Source organism: Poecilia latipinna, unplaced genomic scaffold (assembly GCF_001443285.1).
Source record: "Poecilia latipinna isolate Pla-1442-1.1 unplaced genomic scaffold, P_latipinna-1.0 Scaffold2031, whole genome shotgun sequence".
Lineage (NCBI taxonomy): Eukaryota > Metazoa > Chordata > Actinopteri > Cyprinodontiformes > Poeciliidae > Poecilia > Poecilia latipinna.
In genome coordinates, this window is record NW_015114647.1 from 52,471 (window position 1) to 68,048 (window position 15,578).

Here is a 15,578-nt window from a genome sequence, read left to right on the forward strand (position 1 = left end):
TATCATTTTATATTTTATTTCCAGTTTTCTCATTTATGTCAAAGTTTTAGAGAGTAGATAATGACCATACAGTCCTGCATGAATAAATCTCTTTTGGTTATCTGCAGAACATTTCTGCTCATCCAAACATTACTTCTGTATGAGTCACACAAAGATGCATCACAGAACTTCCTGAATGTTTTCTAATTTATTACTTTCTCTGGATCTCTATTAGTCGCAGGCTCACGAAAGAGCATCTGGACTGAATCATGTCCAAGCCGAAAAGCAAACTCAGTCTTCACAGAGATAACACAACCGGTCACGTAAATATACACACAGGCGTGCGCTGGCTTTTCTTACATAAAAGATCAGGAGTTTTAAGAAACTTTCCTCCTTGCCTCCTGCCCAACATCAAACACACCGAGAGGCTGTTTAGGTTTCAAATCCAGTTTGTCTCATTCCCAGATATTAAGAAACAGATTTTAACTACAAATGGTCTCATGAAAGAATAAACTAAATTCTGACTACATTTTATTGTAAAAAATGTACTAGGTGTATTTTCAAGTGAACACATTTTTTTTAAGATTAGATGTTTGTGCACAAATGCAACAAAACAAAAAAAAGACACTTTTTTAAAAAAATAAATAAGTGCATGAAAAGATTATGACTGCATAGCAAAAATATACTTCCATTCTAAATTGTTAAAACATTAAGCTTACATTACCGTGAGAAATGATGAAAAAACAAAATGTACCAGGTATATAAAACAAGAGTGAGAATCCAGGAGGTGCTGTGTAGTTTGGCACCCTGACAGTTTTCACACTGAGCAGCAACAAAATCAGCAGAAGGAAGTCGGAGTCAGGTTAGAAGTCCACATCATCTCCGCTATTCTCAAATTCAAAATGCACAGTACGCATTTTAAAAGCACTGCTGGATATGACACATCAGCAGGTAACCATTTATACCGTATTTTTCGGACTGTAAGCCGCGACTTTTTTCCCACGCTTTGAACCATGCAGCTTGTAGCCTGGTGCGGCTTTTCTGTGGATTTTTCTTCAACCGCCAGGGGGCGCTTTAGCAGGAAGTGAATCATTGGAAGTCAAAGAGCTAATTTTCATTGAGAACAAGCACATGCTAGCAGCAGGCACGACGGAGAAATTTCTTCAAACTCATATGATGCAGCTTTTAAGTTGAAGGTAAACGATCTTTCAGTTCAGGAGGGAAATAGAGCCGCTGCACGTAGACCCGGCGTGAACGAAACCATGGTTCGGCATTGGAGACAGAATATCTAATAAATTCAGCAGATTTATTATATATTTTCATGGAAATATGGAAAGCTGAGAGTGGCTTATATATGTACCAGTTTCTATGTTCCAATTTGTAGGTGCGGCGTATGGTGCGCTCTATAGTCCGGAAAATACGGTAATTCAGATTTAACGGAACAAAAACACTTCCAGAAAATTAGCTCCCTTCTTGGAAATATAAGACCTGAATATTTGGCTCAACACTTCAGGCCCTGTTCAAAATATTCCTCATTGCCAAGTCAAAAACGGCTTTAATTCTGTCACCTTTCTTTAAGTCCATACTTGTTTCCATTAGTGCTGTATCATAAACAATCACAGGGTGTTGTACTTTACATAATTCAACACTTTTAGTAATGACATCAACACAGTGTTGGCTGTGTTGATGACCTGAAATTAATGAGCTGAAATATTCCCATTAAAAACAAGAACAAGTTTAACTGGTCTCTTGTGTAATTACAACACCAACCTGAATACTGCATCAATTCAGGCACAAGCAGTCTTCTGCCCCAATCACTGCAGTGACAAAGAGCTTTTAAAACCTTGCCCAGGGTGTCTGTTTGTTGGGTCTCCAACACGCTGTTTTGCACGACTTTCTACTCTTCAATGGATGCATCAAAAACATCTAAACCTAAATACAACTTCAGTGGACAAATACTTGAGCTGGAGACTTTGCCATCGCTACTTTTGTCATGAACAGAAATTACCTTTAAAGTAACAACTCCACTAAAATTGTACCTTCAAATAAACTGTAATGGCGGCAGCAACATTAAATATGTCCTAAAAATGTTCCCATTTGAAGAGATTTAAATACGTTAACCCAATACATGTTCAAAAATAAAGGTTCAGTAATAAATGCTGAGAAAAATCACTTCTTATGCTCCGATCAAAGAAACAAATTTTGCCAATTTTGTGTTGATCAGCTGATCCGTTTCTTTTTGTTTAGTCTCTAAATGCGTCAAAACCCAAGATCTCTCACCATTTTCTATTATGACTATTTTTTATGGTCCAACCAATAGCTCTTTGGCCCCTGTACAACGGCTATAACAAATTAAGAAATTAGCTATTGTTACAAAGAGGCATTAAGAAATTCCAGTTTTCAGAGAAAATCCCAAACAAATTATACACAAGCGGTTTTTTTTTTCTTGCTCAGTTATTTTGTTATGTTGTAAATTATGTGCTGTTTATCTAAAACGTAGTCCTTTTTTATTTAGATGTAAGGATTTGTATTTTCTCCCACTCATTGCTAAAGTTGATCACAATAGAATCAGTACCATCACTTGTTAAAAAAATAAAGACATTCACTAGTCTGACTCGCCCTCATTGACAAAAGGCATGTAGTTTTATATAATATCCTTTTTAAAAATATCTATAAAGAGCCCAACTACTGCTATCAAAGAAACTGCAGCAATATTTTATTTTCTTGGTTACAGTCTTTAAAAAAAGAAAGTCTAAATCTGCAGGTTAGACGTCAGAGACCCAGATATCAGTATTGATCAGGAAAAGCCTGAACGGTGCAACTTTAATCCCTACATCGCCCTGAACGTCCTGTGTGGAACTGCAGATCCCGTTGAGATGTTTGACTTTATTCATATGAAAAAAAAAAACTTTCATCTTTCAAATCTCCAAGCAACAAGATCACATAAATACTTTGTAAACTTTAGACAGCCTGACACAAACCAAAGCTCCCTCCCTGATGATGAGCTTTGGGCCGGGCCTCCCTCTAATCCTCGGTGACCTTCACCTTCACTCTGTGCCAGGCGTTGTTCAGCAGGCCTCTCAGGTTCCAGATGGGCGGGATTGTGTCCGGCTGCACGTTGTAGCTGTTATCCACCGCCTTGCAGATAATCTCCAGCTCGTCAGCGTCAGGAGGAAGAGGAGCCGTCAGCTCCCACAGCTTCCAGGCCCAGGATCGACCTGGAGGAGGCGACGGCTCGTCCGGTTGACCTTTGTCCCCGCTCCTCAGCTGAGCCACCTGCCAAGTCTTGCCTCCATCTAGGGAGACGTCGACCCGCACCACCTCTCTGCCGCCGCCGCTCCATGCGTAGCCCTTGACGGTCAGCGTTTCGTCGCTGCGGTCGATCTGGGCTCCGTCTGCCGGGACGGTGATGGCGGACTGGACGGGCAACTCCTGGATGGCCGGAGAGGACGCGTGGTCGACCTTGCTCCAGTCCGTCCCCGGGGAGAAGCCTTTGTAGTCGTACTGCTGCCAGTGGCTGCTGCTCTCCTCTGCGCTGACCACAATCCGCCCCAGCCACTTCACGTTGCGCGCTCCCACCACGCCCGGAACCACGACCCGCACCGGGAAGCCGTGATCCGCGGGGATATCCTCGCCGTTCATTTCATACGCCAGCAGCACGTCGCCGTCCTCATTCATGGCCTTGTTGATGGGGATCGAGGTTCCATATGCCGACCCCGTCACATCTTTATCCAGTCCTTCAAAGTGAACGTGGCGGGCCCATTTGGCCACGTCTGGGCCAAACCCAGCAGCCAGTAGCACGTCTCTGAGCCGCGCTCCGCTCCATTTGGCGTTCCCAATAGCAGAAATGCCCCAGTTCAGTCCTTTCACCTCCTTTACCTGGTTCATGTCACTGCGGCGGTTCCCGGCGCACTGCATCGTAGCCGTGACGGTGTGTTTGGGGAACCGGGTCTTCAAGTCCTTTAACGACAGAGTCAGTGCTCCTCTGGGCAGGCCCTCCACCTGGAGGCGATATGAAGCAGGGTCCACCTGAGGAACGGGCAGGTGGTTCCGCTTGAAGAACAACACATGGGGAGTGATGTAACTCTCCGTCAGGATCTCAGGAGGAGGCTCGGCATTGAACGGCTTCTTGCTGTTGATCCGGAGCACCGGGTGGCGCTCGGGGTCCGAAGAGTAGGGATCCGACGCTTTGGCTTCGCCCTGCTTCTTCAGGTCCTCTGCACTCAGCTCACCAACCTTTGTATTAATAGAAAGGCTACATTAAAGCTGCAGTACGTAACTTTAATAAAATATGATTTTTACGTATTTGTTCAAACTGTCTCCACGTTGTGACAGTTTGTTATGAGACAGATAATCTGTGAGATCATTCTCCTCCAGCTTCTCCCTGAGCTGCTACTGCCTTCTGAAGAAATGCACAGCTCCCGACCAAAAACAACCAATCTGAGCCAGGAGGAGGGTCGTAGTGCTCTCAATCAACCTGACAGAGAAACAATTTAACAATCCTAAAAAAATCATTGATCTGCCGTCATCGGTGGGCAAGCTAACTAGCCTGAGTATTCACAGCATGCTATGCGAGCTGCAGAGCAAACGGAAGAGAAGGAAGGGAGCATGAGCAGCAGCACATGGAGGGTGATTGACAGCGCTAAGACCCTCCTCCTCGCTCCGATTGGTTGTTTCTACATAGCACTGGGAGGAGCAGGCAAAGTCAAATTTTTATTTCAAGTTATTTTTGATATGTGCAACTCTTTCATAACATTACTTGAAAATATACACTCTTTAATGGAGTCTGCAGTTCACTACATAAACAATGGTTATAAAGCCATTTCTGATAAATGTAAAATTAATCTTTGTTGGGTTTGGCTTATGGTACTGGTCAGATGTTTTCATACACTCAGCATGGCTGTGGGTGTCATTTTTGGCATGTTACTTAATTGAACAATTTTGTCCTTTTTTAGGCTCAATTCACTTTTTAAAGAGAAGTAGGAGCACAAGTCTGAATTTATTGTGAATTCTCTTTCATTCACAAACTTTCAGCAAACTAGTTTGGATCATATTAACTGACCTAAAACAAGTTTGGTCTGATTCACTGTCAGATAGTGAGAAAGAAGGTTGTGACTTTTCAGACAGGTTCTGTAAATATCTGGTCTAAAATGTCTTCACTTAAACCTGAATATATAATTTTTTCTACATAGATTGACAAAATTATCCTTTTTAAAATGGACGATTCTGTTGCATGATCGCTGCACCTGCATTGTTTTAAAGTAAAATCAAGTTTCAAATAATCTGCAGCATTTTACATTTTGAAAAGAAAACCAACACTGATGTGTCTAACCTTGTATTGTGAGAGGATCTCCAACACATATTCCTGGTCATGAACAGCATACAGGGCCCAGAAAGGTTCAAGGGCACCACCTGCTGCTAGCAAGATTTTATTCCCACCAGGGTGTATCGGCACAAACTCAGTGACGTCATAGACGCCTCCCTTGTACGTGACCCACACGCCGTCTTCCAGAGAGCGGTGCTTTGTGACTTCATCGTGGCTGAAGACAGGAAGAGAGGAGCTCCTCTCTGTGGTGGGCAAGCCAGCGTCCGCTTGCTCAACCTGAACAGGGACAGAGCCGACATCACTTTCTTTAAAAAACAAACGCTCAGAAATGTCATCTTGGACTTGACGAGATGCTGATTTCAGTACATAGTGATGCACACTGGTATTATCCAACATATAAATCTATACTGAAACATGTTTCATGTTTAAATTTACTTGCAAGCTAAATTTACTTTTAACTTTCCGAGTTAAGACCATTTTCAGTAAATGGTTCATAGTAAAACATATGGCTGAAAAATTTATCACAATCTAAGGACATTAGATTTTGTTTTAATTATCTGAAATAGTTATCCAGTTTGCCCTCAAGCTGTTGTACTCGTTTTCTCCTTTCATTCCACACCGTTGTTTTATTTTTAAGCAGTTATGAGGCACAGTGGCAAAACCTTTAACAGCTGCTGTGCCAGTTACGCAACAGCTTGTTGCCAGGCAACCACAAGTTACTCAACAGCTTGTTGCTAGGTAACCAAAGAGTGAGTGAGTTAGTTGAAGCCACACATTTTGCTTACTGGGCCATGAGAAGAGTTGGATTGAAGTTTATTTGATGCATTATCTATTGATATTGATCACTTGTCTGTTCTTATAGATTATTGATTTATTGCCCAGGAGTAGTAAAACATAATACTAACATAATCCTGTGTGTTCATTTGAGTCAATCACAACTAAGCCCCATATGATCGCTTTAATCTTTAAGCAGCTTCAAACGCGAGTGGTTAATGTTTCGTATACTTCTCTGAAACAGTCATAATCCCTGAAGGAACACAAGGTAAACAAGCACATTAAACGCAGGATTTACCAGGATTAGTGATGCTACAACAAAAAGCTCTGTAAACAGAAAAGATGTTTAGCTACAGAGAAAATTTTTATCTCTTCTTCGACTTGTTAGTATGCACGTATGTGAAGAATTTTCCCGTTTCCAGACATCTTTTACCTTTAGGCCAACATTCAATTTTAAAACACAAAATTTCAGTATAAATCTGTAACAATTATTTTAACAGTGAGCAGGCTTTAAATGTGGAAAACACAGATCAGAATGGAGCAAGGAAAGAAAGAAAGATGGAAAGAAGGCAAGACATAAGGAGGAAAGGGAGAGAACAAAGGAAGGAGACAAGAAAAGACAGCAGAGAATATAAGGATAAAACATTCAGTATTAGCCAGGAAGGGAAAGACAAGGAAGAAAACAAAGACACTAAAGAAAAGAAAAATGAAGAAGATTGGAAGGTCACATAGAATAAGGTATAGAAAGATAGAAGGAAAGAAGAGAGAAAAGAAGGAATAATAAGAAAAGGAGGATAAGATGAGGAGTGAAGACTCAGGAAAGCAAAGAAAAAATGAAAGAAAGTAGGACACAAGGAATAAAACAATATGACAGAATAAAATCTGAAAATACAAACTTAAAAAAAAAAAAACAACGCTATATATTTCAGCAATATAGCACCTTCCTAGGCTTTAACAGATGGTGCACAAACCCTGTGAGTGTTTACCATCTAGCTGGGCAGCAGATAAAAATATGGTTAAAATGATTTAACCAAACAGACAAGTGGACCGGTGTGGAAAACACAGACCAGAATGGTCTGTGTTTTCCACAATCTGCTGGTGATCAGGCCCACTTTCAGCCTGATCAAACCTGATCAGTGGATTCCCACCTTTTTGCCCATCTGAATCCACCACAAATAAGAGCCAGTAGTTTATGCTAAAAAACAGACTTCAGTGTAGAAGTTATTACTCATTGAAAAGCCGTTTTGTTTTTTGCTGTAAATCTTGTCAGAAAAACACAAAAGGTGTAAAAATAAATGTAGAAGGAAAATATGTCAGCTACAAAGACATGCCGGCATCCATGACTCCAGTCAGGGCAAAACTTTTAAATGAGTATTAAAACAACTGATCCAGACAGATTGTTGCTCTAAATTGTATTTAGATGCGAGTGTTGCTTATCCTGTGTGTCTGTTGCCTGGAGAGGGACAGGCAATGGACAGATTGAAGACAAATTAGAAATAATTAATGATCTCTAATGGCAGAAAACTTGGGAAAAAAAACTGTGAATGCAAAAACTAGTACCAACCACAAAACAATTGTTTTTTTTTTAAACTACAATGCATTCCTGACCTCTTGGTGGAGTAGACCGTAGGTCACTACAGCCCCGGTACCAGTCAGCACCCCAGCAACAATACGTTTCCAGTTGGCACTCCAGTTGGCACGCTGGTGCGATCTCTGATCCTCCGTGCTGCTGCTACAGAGACGAACTGCACGAGATGCAAAACAAGGAGCCGCCTGATGCCTAAGAAAAAATAACAAGAATACAATACATCTCAATACGGATTGAACTAGGCTCTTCTGTAACTTGTACTTGATTTAGAAGGATTGATCTGTAAAGCCACATTTTACAAAGTCGAGATAAAATGTAATGAAAACAGCTGACCATCAGGTTGCTGGTGCATACCTTTGAAGTCGAGTCAGGCTCCGGCAGCGCCTGAGAAGCAGCATTGCATTGATGTCCTGGGAAAACATTTGGTTAATGAAGTTCGGGGGGGGGGGAAAAAGATACACATTCACATAATATCCTTTGTTTTAGAGAATTATACATAATCTCTGCTCAGCTCAAAACAATCTCATGTAAAAGTTTTACACAAAATTATCTTCACTGGGAAGAAGAACTGTCCACAACACAGAGAAGCTTAAAGATGAATGAGTTTTCTCATGATGCAATAGTCAAACAAGCAGGAGTAAAAAAAAAAAAATTTAAAGCATAGTGTTTGGCTTTAAACCTTTACACTTGTGTGCACAACGTTCGGTTTTCAAATATAACAACCAGCATTTAAATTCCGACTAAGGCTTTGCTCAGGAACACTTTATTCACCTTTTCAGCAAAAAATGTGCTTTTATTAACAATCAAACTGAACCTTTAAACCTTTACCTCCTACTAAACTGACCAATCAGCTGTAACCTTAACCAGCTAGGCGAGCCAACCAGCTGAGGGGGAGTGAGCAGCAAAGACAGAGGAAGCGTTATGCCTTATGCACATCGTTTACAGTAAACAAAACGAGATTACACAAACAAGCAACTCTAATTTAATTTGTACTTTAACATCCATAATAAAGTGAACAGGGCCGCTTTAGGATAAAAAAAAATCTGTGACTGACAGGAGGAATAAACCTGTTTTCCTGCTTTTCTCTGGAACTGGAAGTACAAACTTTGAAAACGAGCAACTCTCTCTCTGCAGGCTCATAAAGCAGCTAAAAGAAGAGCTCAGCTTTATCAGTCAATCACACATGTCTAATCTTAGACAAGATAACCCTGTCTAAGATTAGACAGGGTTATCTTGGAGCAGTTTCACTGAGATAACACATCCGTCTACAACTTTGTACCTGGAAAACCATATTCTTTTTACAACAAGCATGTTAATGTGCAGCTATCTGCCATTACCCATATTGTGAACCTCAGAATGGCTACAAGGTGAAGGCTGAACACTGCCTGTTCATGCCCAGTGAACATTCACAACTGTAATGATTAAAGACATTAAAATTACTCAGCAATAATAGGTTTGGAAAATCCTTCAGTTTCGGTGCAACAACATGTGCAGGCTCTCAGATGATCTCTTCATAAGTGGTGCAGATTGTTTGAAAAGTCCTAAATGACACATCAAGTTTTTTACTAAAATAAAAAAAGATTTGTTTAACAGCATGCACACATATAAGAAAGAAGATTATGGATTTACAAAGTCAGAAAAGTATTTTTCAGCAATTTCTAAATACAGCTGGACAATAAATCAATAAATATATATTGCGATAAACACACGATGAATATCAATAGAAAATATTGATTCACTAATTTCACTGAACTCCAATCCAGAACTGCACAGCATTCTGGGGGATGTAGGCAGAGGGAAAACTTTAGCTGCTCAACTCCTCATGGTGAGCTAAGCTAGGTGAGTAGCATCCATCCACCCACTCACTCACTCACTCACTCTTTGGTTACCTAGCAACAAGCTGTTGAGTAACTTGCACAGCAGCAGTTTTAGGTTTTGCCACTTTGTCTCATAAGTCTTTAAAAATAAAAAGAACACCGGTAAGTGAAAGGTGAAAGTCAGTACAACAGCTCAAGAAAGAATGGAGGACAAAACAGGTAAGGTCATGCCAAAGTCAAATATTTAAAACAAAAAACTAATCAATTATCGATATCGACTGATGTGACACGCTTATATCGTGCTGTGTTTTTCAGCCATATCGTCCTGCCCCATTTCTAAATAACTATGGCACCACTGAGAGAGACTGACAAAAAAGGTAGCTCCTTCACAACAAGGAAGTGTTGTTTGATCAACACTTTTGGGTTCTCATGGAAAAACCAAATGCTTTCAAGACAAGTCAAATATTGATGTATTTGACAAGAAAAATGAGACTTTCAAAGCAAAGAACACTACTTACTATGGTAGTGGTTACATAAAGCAACCTTAACCTCAACTTTGCTGGGAATTCAATGAACTCTTCCATTTCTGCAGAGAAGAGTGATCAAACATCCAGCCACATTTGAGCCACAAGCACTTTGATGGCAACAAAAAAATGTGTTGTTCCTCTGCAACTTCCGACGAGACATTTAATGGGCTGAGTGGAGGAGATGCTTGTCTGATCCTGCCAGACAGCTTGTTCCTCTACCGACTCTTGTTTGGTGTGATTTTTTTTTTTTTTTTAATGATTAAAGTTAGCAGTGGGGTTGAGGTCAGAACTGCAAGAAAGCAATGCCATCATCTTTACTACCCAATTCTGGAGGTCTGAGATAAATCTTCCTCTGTGGGAGGTGTTGGGTTGTATTTGAGATTTCCGCTGGTTACAATCATATCTAGACATCGCTATGGGCTGAGATTGCCTCCAGTGATGAAAAGCCTTGTTTTTGTCCATGTCTAATCACCCCACATCATCACACTGCCTCTACCAAAAGCTCTTTGACATTGACGGAGAGGATGTCAGACATTAATCTCCCGTTTATTTACCAAGAAGCATTGTTGTTAAAAACACAAATGTACTTATTTTTTGTGCCAAGTATATGAAAAATATATATATCAAGAATTTTAAACTTGGGTTTTTAAATTTTTTTTTTTTTTTTTTTTTTTGTTAATTTGTGCATCTTGAGCAGAACATTATTGAATATATCGCAGCAACACAATCATAGCAACAAGCCTCAACTGTGAGTACACTGATTAATTTTGGAGCATTATTTTAACTACAAACCACCAGAAAGCCAAATAAATATCAATACAAATATGAATTGTCAGCAATGACAAATTTTTGCTAATCATAAATGTAAACCAGGCGGTTCCGCTTATGTTTGGAGATGAAGAGTAAGCTTTCGGTCCGATAGTAAACATCTTCACTGATGTAGCTAACTAAGCTAACGTTAAAACTAGCCGCTTCATCCTTTGTGTTTACCTAACGGCTAACTCCAGCTTCCTCCACCCACAGCGGGACACTCACTGCTCAGTAGTCAGCCTGTCGTCTGCTTCTTCACAAATGTTTTTCCATGAAGCTCCACCGAAGTGACCCCTGCTTCCCAGACTGAGCCTTTTCATAAACACTGAGCGGAGCACGAGGCGCGCTAAATACCGGTACAGCTGATCTCAGAACAGCCATGGCGCGCGGCGACGTAGCACAGACTGATTAACGACGCAACGTCAGATCACCGGTACAACTGAACCCAGATCAGCTGTAACGCGGTGCTTTATAAAAATACAAGTAGCATGAATGAGGTGGTGCGTTTTTGGCACAGCTGATCTCAGAACGGTTCTCCTTAAGCAGACTCTTATGCTTTACATAAAACAAAACATTTTAATTCTGTTTTATTCCCCAGAACAAGTATGTCTGACTTTGTGATGACACAAGGCTGAGAAAGTAGGGCACTTATTTAGCGCTTATTATTTGTGTGGAGCGAACTTATTCTGGCTATATTTAAATAAAGTGACATTAACATAAAAGATTAGAATAGATCATAAAATACATATTTGTTTATCCTATATGCAGCCATGGACCGACTCAGATGAGTAGATCCCTGGAAAGGAAAGGAATCCTTCCGTCCTGAAGGACCTGAGACACAGGTTAAACATGTACCACAACTTATTTAACCTCTTTACCTAGAGAAGAGGTTTCCTAGGTCAAACCTAAACATCTAGGATCTCAGACATTATTCTGCTGTTCAACTCACAAATGTAAATTTTGTTACAAAGTAAGCACATTTTTCTAAGAAAAAGTAGATAAAAAACCTCTATGAACTTTTAACTGCAACCAGCAATCCCAGGTGAAAAACTATGCATTTAATTGGGCTTGCAAGCCACAAATTTGGTCTTTATGCAAATTGGCAGGAAAGAAACCATACCTGACAGAAATCCAAGTTGTGTTTGCAATTTTCCAAATCACGGGAGACACAGAAAAACTGAGTGAGAAAAGGTGCATCCAAAATGTAACCTTTTTGTTTACAATCATACAACTTATGTGTGGAGTAAAACCTACAATGAACACACCATCCACAGAGTGAATTGTGGAAACGGCATGCTGGGAGAAGGATTATTATTATTATTATTATTATTATTTTATTTTTTTTTTTTAATTATTTTTTTTTTCTTTAACAAGGGCAAGAAACCTGGTCAGGATTGACGGGAAGATTCATGGAGATAAATTCAGAGTTAGAAAACCTGTCAGAGGTTGCAAAAGACTTGAGACTGTGGTGGAAGTTCACCTTCTAGGTAACTCCAGGAACAAGCTGCAGGACATCATCGCCAGGGATTGGAGTTTGTCAGTCCTGAAGCAGGAAAACAACCTTAAGCATAAAGTTAGAGCTCTGTGAAGGTTCATACGGAGGCAGCAACTTAACTGCAGCCTTCACTCTCTGACTGATAATAATCTGAGCATATTAGAATGCCAGAATGGCCCAGTCAAAGCACAGACCTACATCCAGTTGAGAATCTATGGCAAAACTTGAACACTTTTGTTCACAGACACTCTATTTGCTGTCTGACTGAGCTTCAGCTACTTTGCAAAAAAACAGACAAACAAACAAACAAAACTGGCAACATTTCAGTCAAAGCTTGTAGAAACTAAATGAGAACTTTTTTTGTTGCTATAGCAACAAAGAAGTTGCTTCAAACAACCGCAGGTCATATTCTTCAGATTTGTAAATTAAAAATGCGAAAACCACATATTATTTTCCTTTTGTCACATAAAATCACAGTAAAATATATTTAGGTTTGGAGATGTACTGTGACTAAATGTGTAAAAGTTTTTATTCACAGAGAAAGCTGGGGTAAAAAAACTTTAACCTAACCACATGGAACAAGCTCCACATGAGATTAATGGATTTATTACATTAATCTCAACTTACAGACAACACCAAGACAGAAAAGAGTAGCAGTCAAAATCAGTTTGAAACACAATTATTTACTATTGCAGTATATATAAAATAAAAAATTTACCTCAGATAAATATACATACTGTTAAAGGAGGTAATACATTTGTTTTATTGCCACTAAACCAACCTATCCTGCTGTCTCTGTGTCCTCTGTCTCAGGGCCCTGTGAGGGGCTCAGTCTGAAGGTTTAGTGATTTGGAATGACACACATCTGAGAAGAAAAAAATGACAACTATGTGTGTCCAGATCGGACCGCGCTGTTGCGTAAACTGTGGCTCAGGGTTGCCTGTTTCCATTGTTTGACTTAGCCGGGCTAAGCTGCGCCACGTTTGATGAACCCAGTCAAAACAGGTCTGAAGACTGTTGACATGGCAACAGGGGATTCACCAGACGGTGCTCTGATTTATTGTTCTTCACGAACAAAGGTGGCAGCGAGCTCACTGATTGATTTTAAAGCCTGAAATGTTGGTCTGTTTGCAGTCTGGACGATAAAAGCTTCAGCTTCCCCTCAGGTGGCGGAGGTCTGCTGTCTCTCAGCTGACAGACACATGGGAGAAAACATCAGGACTTTGTTTCTTAGGTCTTAACCCAAATTATTCCTCTGGGATTTTACAGCAAATTGGATTATTTGTGTTTGTGTTTTTCTCGACAATACCGGGAAGGAATATTCATAACCCTTCAAGTGTTTCACATTTGTCTGTTTTAAAATCACAATAGTTCTTAACTGTAAAGTGGAAGTAAAATGTAACACAAACCCAAAGAGCAGCAAACATTTCGCTTCAGTCAATACTCTGTAGGTTTGTCTTTCACACAGTTACAGCTTTAAGTCTTTTGGTTTGTGTTTCTGCCAATGAGGGACTTTTTTTTTTCCTGCAAAATACCAGAAGCTCATGCAAATTAGATGAAAAGCCTCTATGAGCTTATAACTGCAACTTGCAGTTGTAACATTTAGATATTAAATATATTGTAGAAAATTATGTGTCTCTTTACAAGCACAGAAGCAGAAAATTATTTAACTAAATAATTACATAACATTTATGGCCACATTATGAAAACATATTTAAGATTAAAATATTATATCAAACCAATAAATAAAAAGAAGACAGACTTAATGAAAAGTTATGTTTAGCTACTACTTATATTTTAGAAGGTAGAATTAGCCTCTTTCGAACACATTTTCCAACTTATTAAATATGACCGGATTTTCCAGAATAAACTAAAAAAAACTTTTTAAAAAAGGAATTATTTGAAACTTTCTGGACTTGTGCAGAATTATTCCAGCACGTTTATATTGTATATGCTAAAGATGATCAGATTTATGGACTGTCCTGTATTTATTGCTTTACAGAAGAAGTCTGATATGGACATAATAAAAAGAAGCCTGCTCACCAGGTGACTTATATTCTTAAAAACAATATGCCTCCTTATTTTCATTTTTTTTTTTGTTTACATACATGTATTTATCTAGTCTATGGAGAAAACTGACCCTCTGGTTGTAGAAAACTCACAATCATGTTCAGTCCACCATCATGTATACCTGAAGTTTTATTTAAGAAAAAAATTTACCTTTTCTTGTTCTTTTCGACTAACAACGGCTTGCAGCTGGAACAGGTTTTATTTTTGGTCTTATTAAGGCCTTTGGATAATTTTGGAGTGCTGATTATTTCTATTTTCTTTTTATATTGTAAGAACAACTTAAAGAGCAGTCAACAGTTTAGACGATGAAATTCTTACCACTAAACTGTGATAGGAGGTAAACTGAGCAAACATGAAGAAGAAATTATTCTTTCAGATGCAGATTTGACTCTTGAAAGCACTAAAAACACAAAATAGGGCATAAGGTAAACAAGTTTATTATTTTTAAAAAAAGCTTGGTGTGAGAATTTAAATACAACGTTCTGAAAAACTGGACACAGCGGGACTGAACCGTGAGTGTCAGCATTAGAAAATAAAACATCCACACAGAACATTAAACATGTTGCTCCAGGATTTAGTCTGTTAAAGAGTCGCACACTGAGGGTCACGGTTACTGCGAGTCCTTTTCTTCTTGGCCTTTCACTGCTGTGTCATCTTAGCAGCTTCAGCTTTTATCAGCGAGATGAGCTCCAGGTTTATTAGGAAGACGAAGCGAAGGCCTGCGATCTGAAGAAACAAAATCAGTAGAGATGTTTCTCATTCAGCTTTAATTAAACATGACCTGGCAGTTCAGTTCCCTTCATGTTTATTACTCACCTTTAAAAAAAAAACAACAACCGTAAAATAAAGTCACATTTTACTACAGTAGCATTTCATATTCATAAATCTGAATGTGAGGTTTGGAGATCAACTTCTTTAGCGAATATTTTCACTGCCAGTGGTAGCAAAATAAACCTGGGTGTTTATTTAGCCTTGTTTATGACAATTAATTGTTTTAAATAGATTATTTCTCTACTCTGTATATATACACACCATCTAAGTATCCAGTTCTCTACTTTAAAATGTCAACAGTCTTACTTGAATGACATGTTCTCTTGTCTTTTTCATTTTGAAGAGTGGCTAAAACAAACTGGACCTCTGTTTTAAGTTGTCCCATGGAAAAAGGACAACATGGATTAATTAAATATATACA

General features: G+C 39.2%; 2 protein-coding genes across 3 annotated transcripts in view; both read right to left on the minus strand.

The window, feature by feature from the left end:
* Positions 1 to 2,467: 2,467 nt before the first annotated feature.
* On the minus strand, positions 2,468 to 11,235 carry suox (sulfite oxidase). Of its 2 annotated transcripts, none has more exons than XM_015016526.1 (5): positions 11,002 to 11,235; positions 8,022 to 8,077; positions 7,688 to 7,859; positions 5,312 to 5,581; positions 2,468 to 4,215 (listed from the first exon to the last, which is right to left on the minus strand). In XM_015016526.1, the coding sequence occupies exons 2-5, from the start codon at positions 8,063 to 8,065 to the stop codon at positions 3,004 to 3,006; spliced, it is 1,698 nt and encodes a 565-aa protein (XP_014872012.1). In that variant the 5' UTR covers positions 8,066 to 8,077; positions 11,002 to 11,235; the 3' UTR covers positions 2,468 to 3,003. The 2 variants fall into 2 exon arrangements, with proteins under 2 accessions (XP_014872012.1, XP_014872010.1); XM_015016524.1 differs by having other exon boundaries at positions 11,047 to 11,234.
* Positions 11,236 to 14,802: 3,567 nt separating this feature from the next.
* Positions 14,803 to 15,578, minus strand: part of mcrs1 (microspherule protein 1) — an 11,838-nt gene continuing 11,062 nt past the window's right edge. The window contains exon 14 of the mRNA XM_015016527.1: positions 14,803 to 15,112. Within this exon, the coding sequence (XP_014872013.1) occupies positions 15,026 to 15,112 (87 nt within the window). The 3' untranslated portion in view covers positions 14,803 to 15,025. The remainder of the gene's footprint in view (positions 15,113 to 15,578) is intronic.